At 46.6% G+C, this 16,886-nt stretch overlaps 1 protein-coding gene across 8 annotated transcripts in view; it reads right to left on the minus strand.

The window, feature by feature from the left end:
* Positions 1-3,159: 3,159 nt before the first annotated feature.
* Positions 3,160-16,886, minus strand: part of ABHD6 (abhydrolase domain containing 6, acylglycerol lipase) — a 54,812-nt gene continuing 41,085 nt past the window's right edge. For 5 of the 8 annotated variants that reach the window (XM_009238856.4, XM_009238855.4, XM_063722020.1 and 2 more), the window contains 3 exons: positions 10,505-10,559; positions 10,191-10,291; positions 3,160-4,309 (listed from right to left, as the gene is read on the minus strand). In XM_009238856.4, coding sequence (XP_009237131.2) covers positions 4,130-4,309; positions 10,191-10,291; positions 10,505-10,559 — 336 coding nt within the window. In that variant the 3' untranslated portion in view covers positions 3,160-4,129. The remainder of the gene's footprint in view (positions 4,310-10,190; positions 10,292-10,504; positions 10,560-16,886) is intronic. The other 3 variants (XM_003776215.5, XM_002813592.5, XM_063722019.1) reach the window with 1 other exon arrangement.

Here is a 16,886-nt window from a genome sequence, read left to right on the forward strand (position 1 = left end):
AGATCCAAAATGTGTTTGAAGGCAGGTATAGCCCCTGGCCGGTAAGCAATCACTTTAAAAGATGCCTGGGCAGACCCCAGCAGAGCCTCAGGGCTGGCTTCTGAAGCAGCAGCTAGGAGCAGCCACTTTTTTTTTTTTTTTTTGAGACAGAGTCTTGCTGTGCTGCCCAGGCTGGAGCGCAGTGGTGCAATCTTGGCTCACTGCAACCTCCGCCTCCCGGGTTCAAGCAATTCTCGTGCCTCAGCGTCCTGAGTAGCTGGGACTACAGGTGTGCACCAACATGCCTGGAAAATTTTTTGTATTTTTAGTGAAGAAGGGGTTTTGCCATGTTGGCCAGGCTGGTCTTAAACTCCTGACCGCAGGTGATCCAGCCGCCTCAGCCTCCCAAAGTTCTGGGATTACAGGCGTGAGCCACTGCGCCTGGCCAGGACACATCTCTTGACTGCTTTCCATGCCAGACCCCAGAGAGGCAATGAGACTGAGCCGAGACTCCTCCCAAAGGAGAATATTGTTAGGAACAAACAACACTCATCTCCAGAGTATGGGGGCAGGGAGAGGATATCAGCAAGGTGAATAAGCCCTTCCAAAGTAGATGAGACACCAGTCCTGGTTGTTAAGGAGGCTGGAGTGGAGAGGGCAAGCTGTCCCTGGATATGTCCTTAGCAGAATGATGTCGGAATCCAGGTGGGTTCTGTTTCCTGTCCAGCAGGAGGCTGGGCAGTTGGAAGTCCTTAACTATGATGAATGAACAACCGGATGACCTTCTTCAACAGGAGCTCAAGCCAGGAGGTGTGGCCCCAGCAATCTACGGCTGAAGCTGCCACACACTGGCCTGGTCTGGGTGAGCCAATGGGGCCCCAGGTGGATTGGTAAGGTATGTGGGACAGCTCCTGCCTGAACAGGTAAAAGCATTGTTTTTACACGTTACCGTTACCTTGAGTTATATACCGAGAGGCTTCCCTCTCCTCATAAGCTGTGTGAGCTTGGACACAATACTTTACCGCTCCATGCCTCAGTACCTCTGCTGTAAAACTGGCATGGTGTCATACGTACAGGGCTGTGTGAAAACACTTAGAATAGCCCCTGGCACATAGTTTAGTCCTCCAGCCTGGCCTGACATACGTTCTGAGAATTTCCTCTGGGCAAAGCAACAAGAATACTCACTGGGGCTCAAATGGAAGATACAGGTTTACAAAGGCAGTCTCATCAGTTTGATGCATTTGTTACATCACTCACTCCTAGTGTTACCTCTGTCCAGGACAAGGAGACCAGACTGACTGCAAACTGAGTTCTCACCACTGCTTGTCCCTCTTCAACACCTGACCAGGAGGGTCTGCCTACAGCAGCCCTGAAGGCCCCAACTCCAGGCAGTGGGATCGAGAGCCCAGCTGCAGCTGTGATTCCTGGGGCTACCCATTGTTATTTCAGAAGTTCCTGGCAGTCTTTCAGGCGGTGCTGTGATGAATGAGTACTTTCTTCTTCCCGACCACCATCAAAGGCACACACCATAGAGCCCAGGGGATGTGTGGCAAGGGGGACTCAGAGCTGGCAGTTACCAGCAGGCTTGCTATAGTCACAGAGGCAGGAAGTGAGGCACAAGGGTCTTCCGAGTGCAGCCAGAATTGCAGCACCAAGAGAGAACCTGAAAACCCACCTTATAGTTAAAAATGACTCTTTCATACTCTCTGCTCACAACTTGTATTCAGTACTTTCTGATGACAGCAGAGGAGATGGAAGCTGTGTCCAGCTGCAGAACCTGCCCACTGTCCTTCCGGGCTCGGATGGATGGCACACACCCTGCCTGAATGACCCCATGGTGGGCACAGTTCAGGGACTGCTTTTGATGTCATCTTTAGCTGGTATTCAACCCAGAGCATAAGAATTCCTGTATCCTGTACGGTTTCTGATCTAAGGTACTTATCCCAGGTCTGGGGCTTCCTCAGTGATCCTGAGGAAACCATCTCTCATCACCTAGGCCCACCAACACTGAACCCCTCTCCCACTATGCTCAGAATTCTTGGTGAATATAGGAAATTGGAACAAATAAAATGTCTAATATCTACTTTCTTTTCTACTTCATTGATTTTTGTTTTTGTCTGTTTCTTCCCTCTATTTTGCTCTGGCTTTGATACTATTTCTTTTTTCGTTTCTTGAGCTAGAAGCTTAATTTACTGATTTTTCTTTCCTTTTTTCTTTTTTTATAAGAGATGGGGTCTTGCCATGTTGCCCAGGCTGATCTCAAACTCCTGGGCTCAAGCAGTCCTCCCGCCCTGGCCACCCAAGGTGTTGGAACTACAGGTGTGAGCTACTCCACCTAGCCTCTTCCCTTCTAATATACGTATTGAAGCCTATAAATTTCCCTCTGAGCACTGCTTTAGCTGCATCCCAGCTTGATGTCATATTTTCATATCTTCTTCTTGCTTTTAAGCTCTAAGTTCCATTCTTCTCTGGTAAACTAAAATATTCAAACACAGTCCTGAATTCAGATTTAAACTATAAAGTTTATCTCACTTTATTCCCAGAATGACTTGGCTGTAGATTTTCTGTAAAAAAAAAATTGGAAAGAGTGAAGCTCCTGGGGAGTTTAGGGCTCCTAAATCCTACAGAAGAGAGTCAAAAAGAATAGTTTGATGACTCTTGCCTTTTGTTTTTGATATACAATTTCCAGTGAATTATTATTATATTATTTTGAGATGGAGTTTTGCGCTTGTTGCCCAGGCTGGAGTGCAATGGCACAATCTCGGCTCACTGTAACCTCCACCTCCCGGGTTCAAGAGATTCTTATGCCTCAGGCTCCCAGGTAGCTGGGATTACAGGTGTGTCGAACCACACCCGGATAATTTTTGTATTTTTAGTAGAGATAAGGTTTTGCCATGTTGGCCAGGCTGGTCTTGAACTCCTGGCCTCAAGCAATCCACCCACCTCGGCCTCCTCAAGTGCTGGGATTACAGGCATGAGCCACTGCACTTGGCCTTTGATATACAATTTCAGCTGGATAAAAATTGCAAACATGATTCCTTAAAACTCATAAATCATCCATGCAAAGACTTCCAAAGCCTGTCAAACAAACCTTATTTTAAAAAACACATTTTAAAGTTAACAGAAAATCTGCCAACATTGCACCTAATTAGGAGTTCAGAAATAGAAACCACCTGCATGTTGCTGATCTAGGACTTATTAAATTTATTTCATGTCATTGTGGTCACTTTTACAGCTGTTTAGACTTATTTTCAATCACATTACTCTTCACAGAATTCACAGAATTCATTAACAAACTAGTATGTTACATCCAAGGGTTCTTAGTAGCACACCGAAATAGAAAAGAGGCCCACGAGTTGTTGCTTGTGTGTGGAACCTGAGTCTGATTACTTAGACAGATGTCTAGAACATTATTGCTTTATTAGGCCTATTTTTTAAAATAATAAATTATTCCTAGGAAACCCACCCTGCCAGGTGCTCATTCTGCGACTGCTGTGGGTTCACTCAGAACATACCTGACTGGTGGGTGCTGAATGAACCTCCCACCCATGTACCCTGCTGCTCCGGCTGCTCCGAGGGCTGGAGCAATGCCCCTCCATGCATGTAAACATTTTCTACAGCTTGCCACTTTCCTCCCTGGTCTTGCAGCCAATGGGCTGCAGTCATACATGGGTCTCTATGTAAAACTTAAATTAGACCTAAACAACAGGGTTCGGCGAATGAGGACTAATGCTCCTATAAAAGCTACTGCCCATGCAAGGGAATACAACTGAAGCAACAAAAATATCTTGAGTCTCCAACTATAAGGAATGTCTCAAAGAAAATGTCCTTGATTTAATTATGGTCCAAGGTGGCTGCTTTGCACAAGCTTGTCAGTGACATGAACTTGAAGACTTCATGGTAGATTTCATGGCTGGGGTTTCTTATTTTGTTCCATATGAGTTTCTATTTTGTGAAAAATATCTTGGAGGTTTTCGCGTGGTCCCCAAAGCTCTGGGGAACCGTGGATACCAGGGATAAGGGACTGGCTTCCTCAGGGTCACTGGCGCTCCGACCGCATTTGGGGCAGGATCCCTGAGAGTGGTGGCCGCGTCAGACTTGGGGGATGGGAGCAGATGCTGTGTGCAGAATGCAGGCTGCAGTCAGGGCCTCAGTCCAGCTTCTTGTTGTTGTCTATGTTGTGCACAGAAGCTAAAAAGTCGATTATGAGCTTGGCTGTCTTCCTGGGTCTCTCCATCACTACCGAGTGCCCACAGTTTTCCAGAAGCTCCACCTGGCAGTTGGCAATTGACTTGGCCAACATGTCTGCCCCAGACACATCCAGCACCTGCTGGGCAAGAAAGGGAGCTGGATGATACACAAAGATTCAGACACCCACGTGTGCACTCCGTGGACAGAACTTCCACCAAGGCCTGGCAGGGGTCAGTGGGGCAGGAGGATATGAATTTTAGGACCAAGTCCCTTTGGTGTTGGGGCTTGTGGCTGTCTGAATGGAAGTAACCATGATGCCTCCTGTTTTATTCTGCAACTCTGTGCCAGGAGCTGGGCTGATGTCAGCAATACTGAGGTAGAAAACAAACGTTCCTTGCCCTTGAGGAGGTTATGGTATTGTGGGGAAGCCAGAGAGCACAGGGGATGAGCAGGGTCGAGGGAAGACCTTGTTCCTGAGTCCCGGGACAGCAGAAAGGGGACCGGGGAGGAGCATTCACGGATGTGGGAATGGCACAGGGTGGGAGATCATGGCGAGTGCAGGGGCCACCAAGGAGCACGGCGGCTGAGACACCAAGCACATGGGCAGTGGGGGTGGCATGGTGGGGAGAAGGGGCAGAGAGGAGGGCGCTGCTCCTATAGCCGCACGGACCATGGGGAACTACAGGCTGTGTTAAGGTGAGTGACTTGATCAGGCTGGCCCTGTGGCTGGTTAGGGCAGCGCAAGCTGTAGGAAGGATGCAAGAGGGGAAGGCTAATTATCACAAGCTGGGCGTATCTCATTATTTTTTGAAACGGAGTTTCACTCTTTCGCCCAGGCTGGAACGAAGTGGCGCGATCTCAGCTCACTGCAACCTCCGCCTCCCAGGTTCAAGTGATCTTCTGCCTCAGCCTCCCCAGTAGCTGGGATTATAGGTGCCTGCCACCGTGCCTGGCTAATTTTTGTATTTCTAGTAGAGATGGGGTTTCGCCACGTTGGCCAGGCTGGTCTCGAACTCCTGACCTCAGGTGATCCACCTGCCTCAGCCTCCCAAAGTGCTAGGATTACAGGCCTGAGCCACAGCACCCAGCTGGAGGTCTCTTTGAAGGTCCTCTGGGGATCCCCGGAGCTGTGTGTTTCCTGGCTCTAACCTCTGCAGATATGGGGAATACTTTTCCAGCATGAAAGCCAGAACTTTTCCAGGGCTGACCCTTTTCAAACAACTCATTTCCTCTCCTTTTCCTGTGGGTTCCCAGCTACTGTGCCAATCCACCTCCATCTTTTCCCCCAATATCCTCCCTCAGAAGTGGATCCGCATTCACTCCCCCTCTCTTAGCTGCCTTTACCTTCAATTCATCCCAGACAAGAGGGCCCCTCCTCCCCATCCTTAACGGCAAAAGCAAAAGCCCCAACAAACTCAAGCGCCTTCTGTGTCTTTGCTCTATTCTCACCAATTCAAATGATTAAAACCAAGATTTTCTGCCCACTGGGGAGTTAAGGTAAGAGGATGCCTCAGTCAAGGAAAAGAGTCCTGCAGGGCATCCCTGGACCAGGAAAAGGAACAGCTAATGGGGAGCTTAACAGCTAATTCCAGCCAAGGAAATGGAAACCTCTGCCTTGTCACTCACTCACAGCTAAGGCTGCCACGGCAGCCCACTGAGCAAGAATAACATCCAGCTACTGTGGAAACACCCAGAAGAAACACAGATGCAGTCAATAGGTGAAAAAAGCACAAAAAAGTAGAAACTCCCAACTGAGTGTCTTTTTTTGTTTTTTTGAGACAGGGTCTCGCTCTGTTGCACAGGCTGGGAGTGCAGTGGCACGATCATGGCTCACTGCAGCCTTGACCTCCCGGGCTCAAGTGATCCTCCCACCTCAGCGCCCCCCAGGTAGCTGGGATGACAGGTATGCACCATCATGCCCAGCCAAAACTGAGTGTCTATCCTGCAGAGAGATCAGAAACCACAACTCACAGGCAAAAATACCCATATGAGCTGCTGGCTTTGGCACTGTTTGCTGGTCAGCGTTACAAATCCATCATTCTCCCTGGTCACCCAGAGGTATGTGCAACTACTGAACGGCCCCCTGATGAGATATGCACATCTGTGGGAACCGTTTCAGCTATTTCCTAGATAGAATATTCATATAAATGGTCAAAAACTTTTCCTGGGCTGGGCGTGGTGGCTCACACGTATAATACCAGCACTCTGGGAGGCCGAGGTGGGAAGATCTCTTGAACCCAGGAGTTCGAGACCAGCCTGGGCAACATAGTAAGACCTCATCTCTATAAAAAATAAAAAATTACCCGGGTGTGGTGGCGCATGCCTGTAGTCCCAGCTGCCTGGGAGGCTGAGGTGGGAGCATTGCTTGAGCTCAGGAGGTTGAGGCTGCAGTGAGCTATGATTGCACCACTGCATTCTAGCCTGGGTGACAGAGCAAGAACCAGTCTCAGAACAAACAAACAAATAAATCCCCCCCAACAAAAAACAAAAATCAAAACCTTTTCCTGCATTGCTTCACACTAGGGCTAAAACTATGGTGAGGCAAGTGAGGCATTCACCTAAGGCACAAAATTTGAGTGCCAAAAAACTCATAAATTAAAAGAAAATATTTTAGTGCAGTATGTTAAAAAAATTAATGGAAAAAGACACATGATGAACAAAATATCAAAATCATAAATACAGACACGATCTGACCCTGCACCTGCATGACACATCTCTCTCATCTCACCCTTATCTCGGGCCTGTTATGCATTATAGGGGTAGGTAGATGATAAGCTGCTGGAGGGCAGGGATCCTGGCTGTCTTGGTCCCTACTGTATCCTCAGGGCCTAATACAGTGTTAGGCACATACTAGGTGCTCAATAAATGCCTGTTAACTGGCCTAAATGTGTAGTCAGTCAGTTAGTGGGTTTATCCCTTCACTAGTTGGTTTGTTCACTCAATTTCTCACTTGTTTGCTCACTCACTATGTACTCTGGGTCTCCTGCATACCAGGCATGGTGCTGGCAGGGAGAAGGGACATAAAGAATAATAGCCTGTCTGTCTCTAGATGGCCCTCCCATTTTGGTGGACTGAACATAGAGGAGCGATGCTTGAAATGAAGCATGCAGAAACCCTCTCAGGAAGGGCTGCCATGTTTGGGTGTACAGGTTGTATACTGCCCAAATCCATCATTCACAAAAATGACAATGCACATGGCTCCCCTTGCAGCTGTGCAGTATAGCAGTCAGCCTACAGGGGTCCAAAGAAGAAGGAGGCTGAATTTGGCCTGGTAGGGGCAGGTGCTGTGACACCAAATGTTGATGACAGAGCAGGAAAAGAGCCAGCGAGCCTGGGAGGCAAAAGGCTGTGAAATAAAAGACTCCCTGAAGCCTCTGCTATTTGGCCTCTGTCCCGGGGACAGTCCACAAAACACATGAAGGATCTGATCGTATTTATAGCAAGCCCATAGAATGTTAGGCTCTTTTTCTGGAATGAAATGGACTTCTGAGTCTGGGAAAAAATTCTGGACCATGCATTGAAGCCACCAACAGAGGCAAAGGACATGAGCAATCTAATCTAATACCAGCTAACCTAATCATTTACTTTTTTGCAACTGGAAGATCACCTTCATACATATTATTTCATTTGAGCCTCAAAATAACCCCGGTACTAGAAGTTTCAGAAACCCTTAATTTAGAGGGGCTGAGTTACTTGCTCAAGGTCATGGGCTGACCAAGGACAAAAGTAGGGCTGGAACATAGACTTTCAGAATCCAAGGCCAGTGCCCTTGATTCTGCACTGTCTCCACAGGAAGATGGGTTACAGCCTCTCCCTGTTGGATCCTGAGAGCCCCAAATCACCTTTGGGGTTTTTAGAACAACAGAAGGCCTTCGCTGCTCTGGCTCTGATTCCTGATCAAATGACTCTCTGCTGGCATAGCCCAGGGCACAAACAAAGCTTCTTTCAGTCCCTTGGCGCTGCAGAAGAGAGCACATGAGAGCCCCTTCTCTCCACATCCACAAAACCATGCTGTGAATCCTCACCATGCCTGGCTCATCTAAGACACCATTGCCTCTTATTCTGCGTACATGCCATGGGCACAGCCTGGCTGCTCCTCCCCACTCTCTCCTGCCTGGGCCATTCATGCACTTGTGGGTCTTTGTGGCCACAGTGTGACATCCTGCCAGTTAAAAATTGATGCATTTAGGTAAAGGGTATGCAGGTATACTCTGTATTCTTTTTTATTTTTATTTTTTTGAGATAGGATCCTGCCCTGTGGCCCAGGCTGGTGTGCAGTGAAGCAATCACGGCTCACTGCCACCTCCATGTCCTGGACTCAAGTGATCCTCCTGCCTCACCCTCCAGAGTAGCTGGGACTACAGGTGCATACCACCATGCTTGGCTACTTTTTTAAAAATTTATTTTTTACAGAGATGGGATCTCACTATGTTGCCCAGGTTGGTCTCAAACTCCTGGGCTCAAGCAATCCTCCTGCCTTAGCCTCCCAAAGTGCTGGCATTATAGGCGTAAGTCACCATGCCTGGCCTTCTTTCAAATTTTCTGTAAGTTTGAAATTATTTCAAGATAAAATTTTTTTAGGAATAGAAGGAATAGATCTGTTTGGGCTGATATGAAATGATTTCCAAGATATGTACTTCTTATATATATATGTACATACACATATATAATCTTATATATCTTACGTGCACACCTATATATATCTAAGCTTTCAAACATGCATCTTAGATGCCAGTGTATCTAGCATGTTTGAAAGCTTAGATATGTATAGGTATGCATATACATACCCTATATGTGTGCTTAGAATAGGAGTAGGCAAACAATGGCTTGCTGCCTGTTTTTATAAATAAAGGTTCACTGGAAAAAGCCATGCCATTTGTTTACATATTGCCTATGGCTGCTTTTATACTATAAGGTCACAGTTACTCAACTTTGTCCAGGTGTGACAGAGACTGGACCACAAGGCTGAAAATGTTTACCATCTGGCCCTTTACAGAAAACATTTGCTAACTTCTGGCTTAAAAAATTTAGGCCAGGCATGGTGGCTCATGCCTGTAATCCCAGCACTTTGGGAGGCTAAGGAAGGTGGACTGCTTGAAGTCAGGAGCTCAAGACCAGTCTAGCCAACATGGTGAAACCCCGCCTCTACTAAAAAAAAATACAAAAATTGCCAGGTGTGGTGGCTCACGCCTGTAATCCCAACATTTTGGGAGGCTGAGGCCGGCAGATCACGAGGTCAGGAGACCGAGACCATCCTGGCTAACATGGTGAAACCCCGTCTCTACTAAAAATACAAAAAATTAGCTGGGCATGGTGGCGGGTGCCTGTAGTCCCAGCTACTTGAGAAGCTGAGGCAGGAGAATGGCGTGAACCCAGGAGGCAGAGCTTGCAGTGAGCCAAGATTGTGCCACTGCACTCCAGCCTGGGTGACAGAGCGAGACTCCGTCTAAAAAAAAACAAAAAAACAAAAAAATTAGGTGATCACAGTGGAGGGCACCTGTAATCCCAGCTACTTGGGAGGCTAAGGCAGGAGAATCGCTTGAACCTGGGAGGCAGAGGTTGCAGTGAGCCAAGATTGGGCCACTGCACTCCAGCCTGGGTGACAGAGCAAGACTCCGTCTCAAAAAAAAAAAGGAAAAATATATTCAAGATAGTAAGATAAGAGTTGCCTCATGGTAATGGAGACTGGAATTTGGGATGTGAAAAATAAAAGTTTTCATTATAAACCTTTTGGTATTCTTTGAAGATTTTTTTATACCATGTGACTACATGGCTTTGATAAAAACAATTTTTGAAAATGATTTCAAATTGCCTTTCCTTTTACCGACCAAATGTTGTTTCTCTCAACTCCCAGAACTCTGCCCACTGTCAACACCGGCACCCAACACAGGTGCCTTCCCCCTCTTCCTGACAGCAGCGATCAGCTCACTCCATAAATAACCACTTGTTCTTCCTCAAGGACGTTTTTCCTCAGAGGCCCTGGTGACCAGCACAGACTGCCGCGGGGATGTGTTACATACCTGGTCTTGTTTCCCCCAGATGATCTGCGTCGGAACCTTGATCTTGTCCATGTTCTGATGGAGAGAGTATCTGGACTTCTCACTGACGATTTCCAAAAACACTTGTCAGAAAAGGAAAACAAAGTGAGCATGTGCTGGACTGTGCCTGTGGCACCACCGCAGAATCAAGGGATAGTCACCAGGCCCAGGCCACCACTTCCTCTCTTCAGGGGCCCAAGGAGACACTCAAAGTGTCAGAGATTTAAGAAATAAAAGCCATCCATCCACAGAGCTTCACTTGTAACAAACTCCAAGCTGAAAGTAGGGCTACTTACGCTTTCGGTAGAAGTTGTTATGAGGGATGCGGACATCGACAAGGCCTTGCAGGATCTAAGGATAAATAACCCAAAGTTAGAGAGCAAGAGAAGATTCATTTCCTCAGGCCTCTCTCAGCTCTGGGACAATGAATGGGAATGAGGTCCAGCAATTTATTGCACTGTCAAGGTCTTTAGAGCCTGGTCCTCTGAATTCTCATGATGCAGCATACAGTCTAATGGGGAGTTAGGCTTCCAAGAAGCTTTTTATTGTTATTATTATTATTATAAAGGAACTTGGGTAATATCATGAAACCGGAGGTGCCCTACAGCATGTTAAAGACACCTGAGATGGCCTGACAGCAACTTTAGCTTGAGAGATTCTCTGCTTCACTTAAGACATAATCAGGCCGGGCCGGGCATGGTGGCTCATGCCTGTAATCCCAGCACTTCAGGAGGCCAAGGTGGGCAGATCACTTGAGGCCAGGAGTTCAAGACCAGCCTGGCCAAATGGTGAAACCCCCATCTCTACTAAAAAGACAAAAACTAGCCGGATGTGGTAGTGCAGGCCTGTAATCCCATCTACTCGGGAGGCTGAGGCAGGAGAATCACTTGAACCTAGGAGGCGGAGGTTGCAGTGAGCTGAGATTGCGCCACTGCACTCCAGCCTGGGCAACAGTGAGACTCCATCTCAAAAAAAAAAAAAAAAGACATAATGAGGATGACCATAATATCAAGTAATTCGCCAGTAATATCCAAATGCAGAACAAGTTCCATTAAAAAAAATTAAGCCACTGGGGGATGATAGGTCTATTAAACAACAAAGAAATAAACTATTGAGAAGATTCTGGGGAGGGTTCCACAGTCCCACTGGGAGGGTTCAACAGCCCTTTGTTTATCATTTGACACTGTCTTTGCCTTCCCTGCTGAGGGCTGGTGAGGGCTGCAGCCAATGTGGACAGGCCACATCTCCTGGATCTGGGCTACTGACCCAAAGAGGTAGTGGTGGCTGGAAGGAACACAGTCCTTCTCTTCCTCCTGCCTCAGGACTCCTGAGGTAGAGTACAGGGTTCACATTAGTGGCTGTACTCCTCTACTCCTCTCCTCTACCTGCAAACAGGTCTGAACCCTTTAAATGCACTCTCTCAGGAGTCCTGTGCACTGACTGAAAGTAGGGAAGACCCAGCCATGGCTGCTGTGGACTAAACCAACCCTCTGGAGCATCACTAGACTCTAACTCATTCAGCCTGGACATGAGGACAATGACAATTTGTTAAATAACAACATTGTGCTCAGCATCAGACATTTTCTTTGTTCAGCTGTCCACCCTGTACCCACATATCTATTCATCTTGTATCCATCCATCCTCCATCTCTGCTCAATTCAGCCATCCATCCTGAACCACATATGCATGTGTCTACCTATCTATCCTGCATTCACCAATCCATCCAACCTCCATCTCTGCATCAACCAGATATCCTCCCATCCATCCATCCATCCATCCAACCATTCAGCCATCTATCCATCCTGCAGACCTAAATCATCTGTGCACTGGCACATCAAGCAATTCATGCAAAAATCTGTCCTGCATCTACCCACCCATCCATTTTCCATCCCTGCATTATCCAGACATCCCGTCATCCATCGATCCATCCAATCTATACCTAGGACCTACTTCATGCAAGCACTGTGCTAAAGTCTGGGGATAGAACAGCCAATTAAGACAAAGTCCCTAGTGGAAGACACACACGTGCAATCACAACACAATATGACATGGTGGGCTGAGTGTGCAGGTGCTCCTTCTCTCCTAGGAAGGAAAGACTTTTGGAGCTGCCATTTATTTTTCTCTCGGTGTTTTCATATCCCTAACGACCCAAAACATGGAGTTTTCCAAAACACCATTTGGCCACTCTATTCTGGGAAGAGATCAGTGCTGGGAGAAAGGAATGCTACTTCATGGCTAAAAAGGGATTTCAGGGGTGGAACATGCCACAGCATCAGATTCTGGGTGTTTCCTGAGGGACAGGCCATATCTATTAACTGAGCCATGTTCACAACTTCTGAATGGGACCTATTCTCTCAAGTCTTAGGAGGACCCGCCCACCCCCAGGCAGGGTCCAGCTCCTACAACAGAGGGAGATAATTTGGGGTTACGAAGCCTCAGCCATGGACTCTCCTCTCTTGGTTCTTCACACCATTTCCCTAGATGACCTCATTCAGGCCCATAACCTTCAATATTAGTGTCTGCTGATGGCTCCAGTGGTACAGCTTCAGGCCAGACTTCCCTCAGCTACACCTTAACCTCTGCACTTGGAGGCCTCACAGGCAACCTGAACTTAACACATGAAAAATGGAGCCCTTGGCATATTCCCCAAACCTGCCCTTATACTCTTCAGAATATACTACCTCTGTTTTTGTTTTTGTTTTTGTTTTTTTGAGACAGGGTCTCACTCTGTTGCCCAGGATGGAGTGCAGTGGCATGATCTTGGCTCACTGCAGCCTCTGCCTCCTGGGCTCAGGTGATCCTCTCACCTCAGCCTCCTGAGTAGCTGGAACTACAGGCATGCGCCACCACACTTGGCTAATTTAAAAAAATTTTTTTTGTAGCGATGCGGTTTTACCATGTTGCCCAGGCTGGGGTGGGCAATCCACCCGCCTTGGCCTCCCAAAGTGCTGAGAATACAGGTGCAAGCCAGCATGCCCAGCCGGGAAAATACTACCTTTATCCATCCAGGACCTCAAGTGCTGGAAGTCACCTGTGACTCCTCCCCTTTCCCCAGCCCCCATTTCCAATTTGCCTGTACATCCTGTCCATTCTTTCTCAAATCTCGTCTCCATTGCTACCATCCTAGTCTACACCACCAACATCTCAAAGGCACAATAGTTCCCAAATGGGTTCCTCTGTTCCATTTGTGCTCTCCTACAATCCCTCTGTGGTCCTATTATATTTAGAAAAACCCCTGGCTCCTTTCCGTAACCTATAAGGTCCTACAGGATCTAGTCCAGCATTTTTCAAAGTGGTTCTTGGGAGTCCAGGAGGTCAAACTACTTTCCTAATGTTCAATGTTACTTCCCTCTTCACTTACATTCTCTCAAAAGTACACTGTTTTTCAGAGCCTATAAAATGTGGGATGATGTCCTTGCTCTTGGCTACTGGAATGAGTGCTTGTACATTCATTGCATTTTGGAATCTTCTGAGTTTCCATTTATTTTCTTTTATTTGTATTTAAATAGAGATGGGGTCTCGCTACATTGACCAGGCTGGTCTTGAACTCCTAGTCTCAAGCAATCCTCCCATCTTGGCCTCCCAAAGTGCTGGGATTACAGGCATGAACCCAGCCTGAGTTTTAATTTCTAATATGGTAAACATTAATAATAAATATAACCCCTATAAATAAAAACCCTTTGGGTTCCTCAATAATTTTTAAGAGTATAAGGAGGATAGGTTCCAAGATGGCCGAATAGGAACAGCTCCGGTCTGCAGCATCCAGCGTGATTGAGGCAGAAGACGGGTAATTTCTGCATTTCCAACTAACGTACCTGGTTCATCTCACTGGGATTGGTTGGACAGTGGGTGCAGCCCACAGAGGGCGAGCTGAAGCAGGGCAGGCATCGCCTCACCTGGGAAGCTCAAGGGGTCGGGGGTTTCCCTTGCCTAGCCAGGGAAGCCATGACAGACTGTACCTGGAAAAATGGGACACTCCTGCCCAAATACTGCACTTTTCCCAAGGTCTTAGCAACTGGCAGACAAGCAGATTCTCTCCCGTGCCTGGTTCGGTGGGTCCCAGGCCCACGGAGCCTTGCTCCCTGCTAGCGCAGCAGTCTGAGATTGAACTGCAAGGCGGCAGCCTGGCTGGGGGAGGGGTGTCTGCCATTGCTGAGGCTTAAGGAGGTAAACAAAGTGGCCTGGAAACTCGAACTCAGCAAAGCCCACCATGGCTCAGCAAGGCCAGCTGCCTCTAGACTCCACCTGTGTGGGCAGGGCTTAGCTGAACAAAAGGCCCCAGGCAATTTCTGCAGACTTAAATGTCCCTGTCTGACAGCGCTGAAGAGAGCAGTTGTTCTCCTAGCACAGCATTTGAGCTCTGAGACAGACTCCTCCTCAAGTGGGTCCCTGACCCTTGTGTAGCCTAACTGGGGGACACCTCCCAGTAGGGGCTGACTGACACCTCTTACAGCCGGGTGCCCCTCTGAGACAAAGCTTCCAGAGGAAGGATCAGGCAGCAATATTTGCTCTTCTGCAATATTTGCTGTTCTGGTGATACCCAGGCAAACAGGGTCTGGAGCGGACCTCCAGCAAACTCCAACAGACCTGCAGCTGAGGGACCTGACTGTTAGAAGGAAAACTAACAAACAAAAAGGAATAGCAACTACATTAACAAAAAGGACATCTACACCAAAATCCCATCTGTAGGTCACCAACATAAAAGACCAAAGGTAGATACAACCACAAAGATGGGCAGAAACCAGAGCAGAAAAGCTGAAAATTCTAAAAACCAGAGCGCCTCTTCTCCTCCAAAGGATTGCAGCTCCTCGCCAGCAACGGAACAAAGCTGGATGGAGAATGACTTTGATGAATTGACAGAAGTAGGCTTCAGAAGGTCAGTAATAACAAACTTCTCTGTGCTAAAGTAGCATGTTTGAACCCATTACAAGGAAGCTAAAAACCTTGAAAAAAGGTTAGACGAATGGCTAACTAGAATAAACAGTGTAGAGAAGACCTTACATGACCTGATGGAGCTGAAAACCATGGCACGAGAACTTCGTGATGTATGCACAAGTTTCAGTAGCCAATTTGATGAAGTGAAAGAAAGCGTATCCGTGATTGAAGATCAAATTAATAAAATAAAGTGAGAAGACAAGGTTACAGAAAAAAGAGTAAAAAGAAATGAACAAAGCTTCCAAGAAATATGGGACTATGTGAAAAGACCAAACCTATGTTTGATTGATGTACCTGGAAGTGATGGGAAGAATGGAACCAAGTTGGAAAACACTCTTCAGGATATTATCCAGGAGAACTTCCCCAACCTAGCAAGGCAGGCCAACATTCAAATTCAGGAAATACAGAGAACACCATAAAGATACTCCTCAAGAATAGCAACCCCAAGACACATAATTGTCAGATTCACCAAGGTTGAAATGAAGGAAAAAATGTTAAGGGCAGCCAGAGAGAAAGGTTGGGTTACCCACAAAGGGAAGCCTATCAGACTAACAGCGGATCTCTTGGCAGAAACCTTACAAGCCAGAAGAGAGTGGGGGCCAATATTTAACATTCTTAAAGAAAAGAATTTTCAATCCAGAATTTCATATCCAGCCAAACTAAGCTTCATAAGTGAAGGAGAAATAAAATCCTTTACAGACAAGCAAACGCTGAGAGATTCTGTCATCACCAGTCCTGCCTTACAAGAGCTCCTGAAGGAAGCACTAAACATGGAAAGGAACAACCGGTACGAGCCACTGCAAAAACATGCCGAATTGTAAAGATCATCGACACTATGAAGAAACTGCATCAATTAATGGGCAAAATAACCAGCTAACATCATAATGACAGGATCAAATTCACACATAACAATATTAACCTTAAATGTAAATGGGCTAAATGCCCCAATTAAAAGACACAGACTGGCAAATTGGATAAAGACACAGACTGGCAAATTGGACAAGACCCATCAGTGTGCTGTATTCAGGAGACCCATCTCACATGCAGAGACACACATAGGCTCAAAATAAAGGGATGGAGGAAGATCTACCAAGCAAACAGAAAGCAAAAAAAGAGCAGGGTTGCAATCCTAGTCTCTGATAAAACAGACTTTAAACCAACAAAGATCAAAAGAGACAAAGAAGGCCATTACATAATGGTAAAGGGATCAATTCAACAAGAAGAGCTAACTATCCTAACTATATATGCACCCAATACAAGAGCACCCAGATTCATAAAGCAAGTTCTTAGAGACCTACAAAGAGACTTAGACTCCCACACAATAATAATGGGAGACTTTAACACCCCACTGTCAATATTAGACAGATCAATGAGACAGAAGGTTAACAAGGATATCCAGGACTTCAACTCAGTTCTGCACCAAGCAGACCTAATAGACATCTACAGAAGTCTCCACCCCAAATCAACAGAATATACATTCTTCTTAGCACCACATCGCACTTATTCTAAAATTGACCACATAATTGGAAGTAAAGCACTCCTCAGCAAATGTAAAAGAACAGAAATCACAACAAACTGTCTCTCAGACCACAGTGCAATCAAATTAGAGCTCAGGATTAAGAAACTCACTCAAAACTGCACAACTACATGGAAACTGAACAACCTGCTCCTTAATGACTACTGGGTAAATATCAAAATGAAGGCAGAGATAAAGATGTTCTTTGAAACCAATGAGAACAAAGA

This window comes from Pongo abelii, chromosome 2 (assembly GCF_028885655.2).
Source record: "Pongo abelii isolate AG06213 chromosome 2, NHGRI_mPonAbe1-v2.0_pri, whole genome shotgun sequence".
Classification (NCBI taxonomy): domain Eukaryota; kingdom Metazoa; phylum Chordata; class Mammalia; order Primates; family Hominidae; genus Pongo; species Pongo abelii.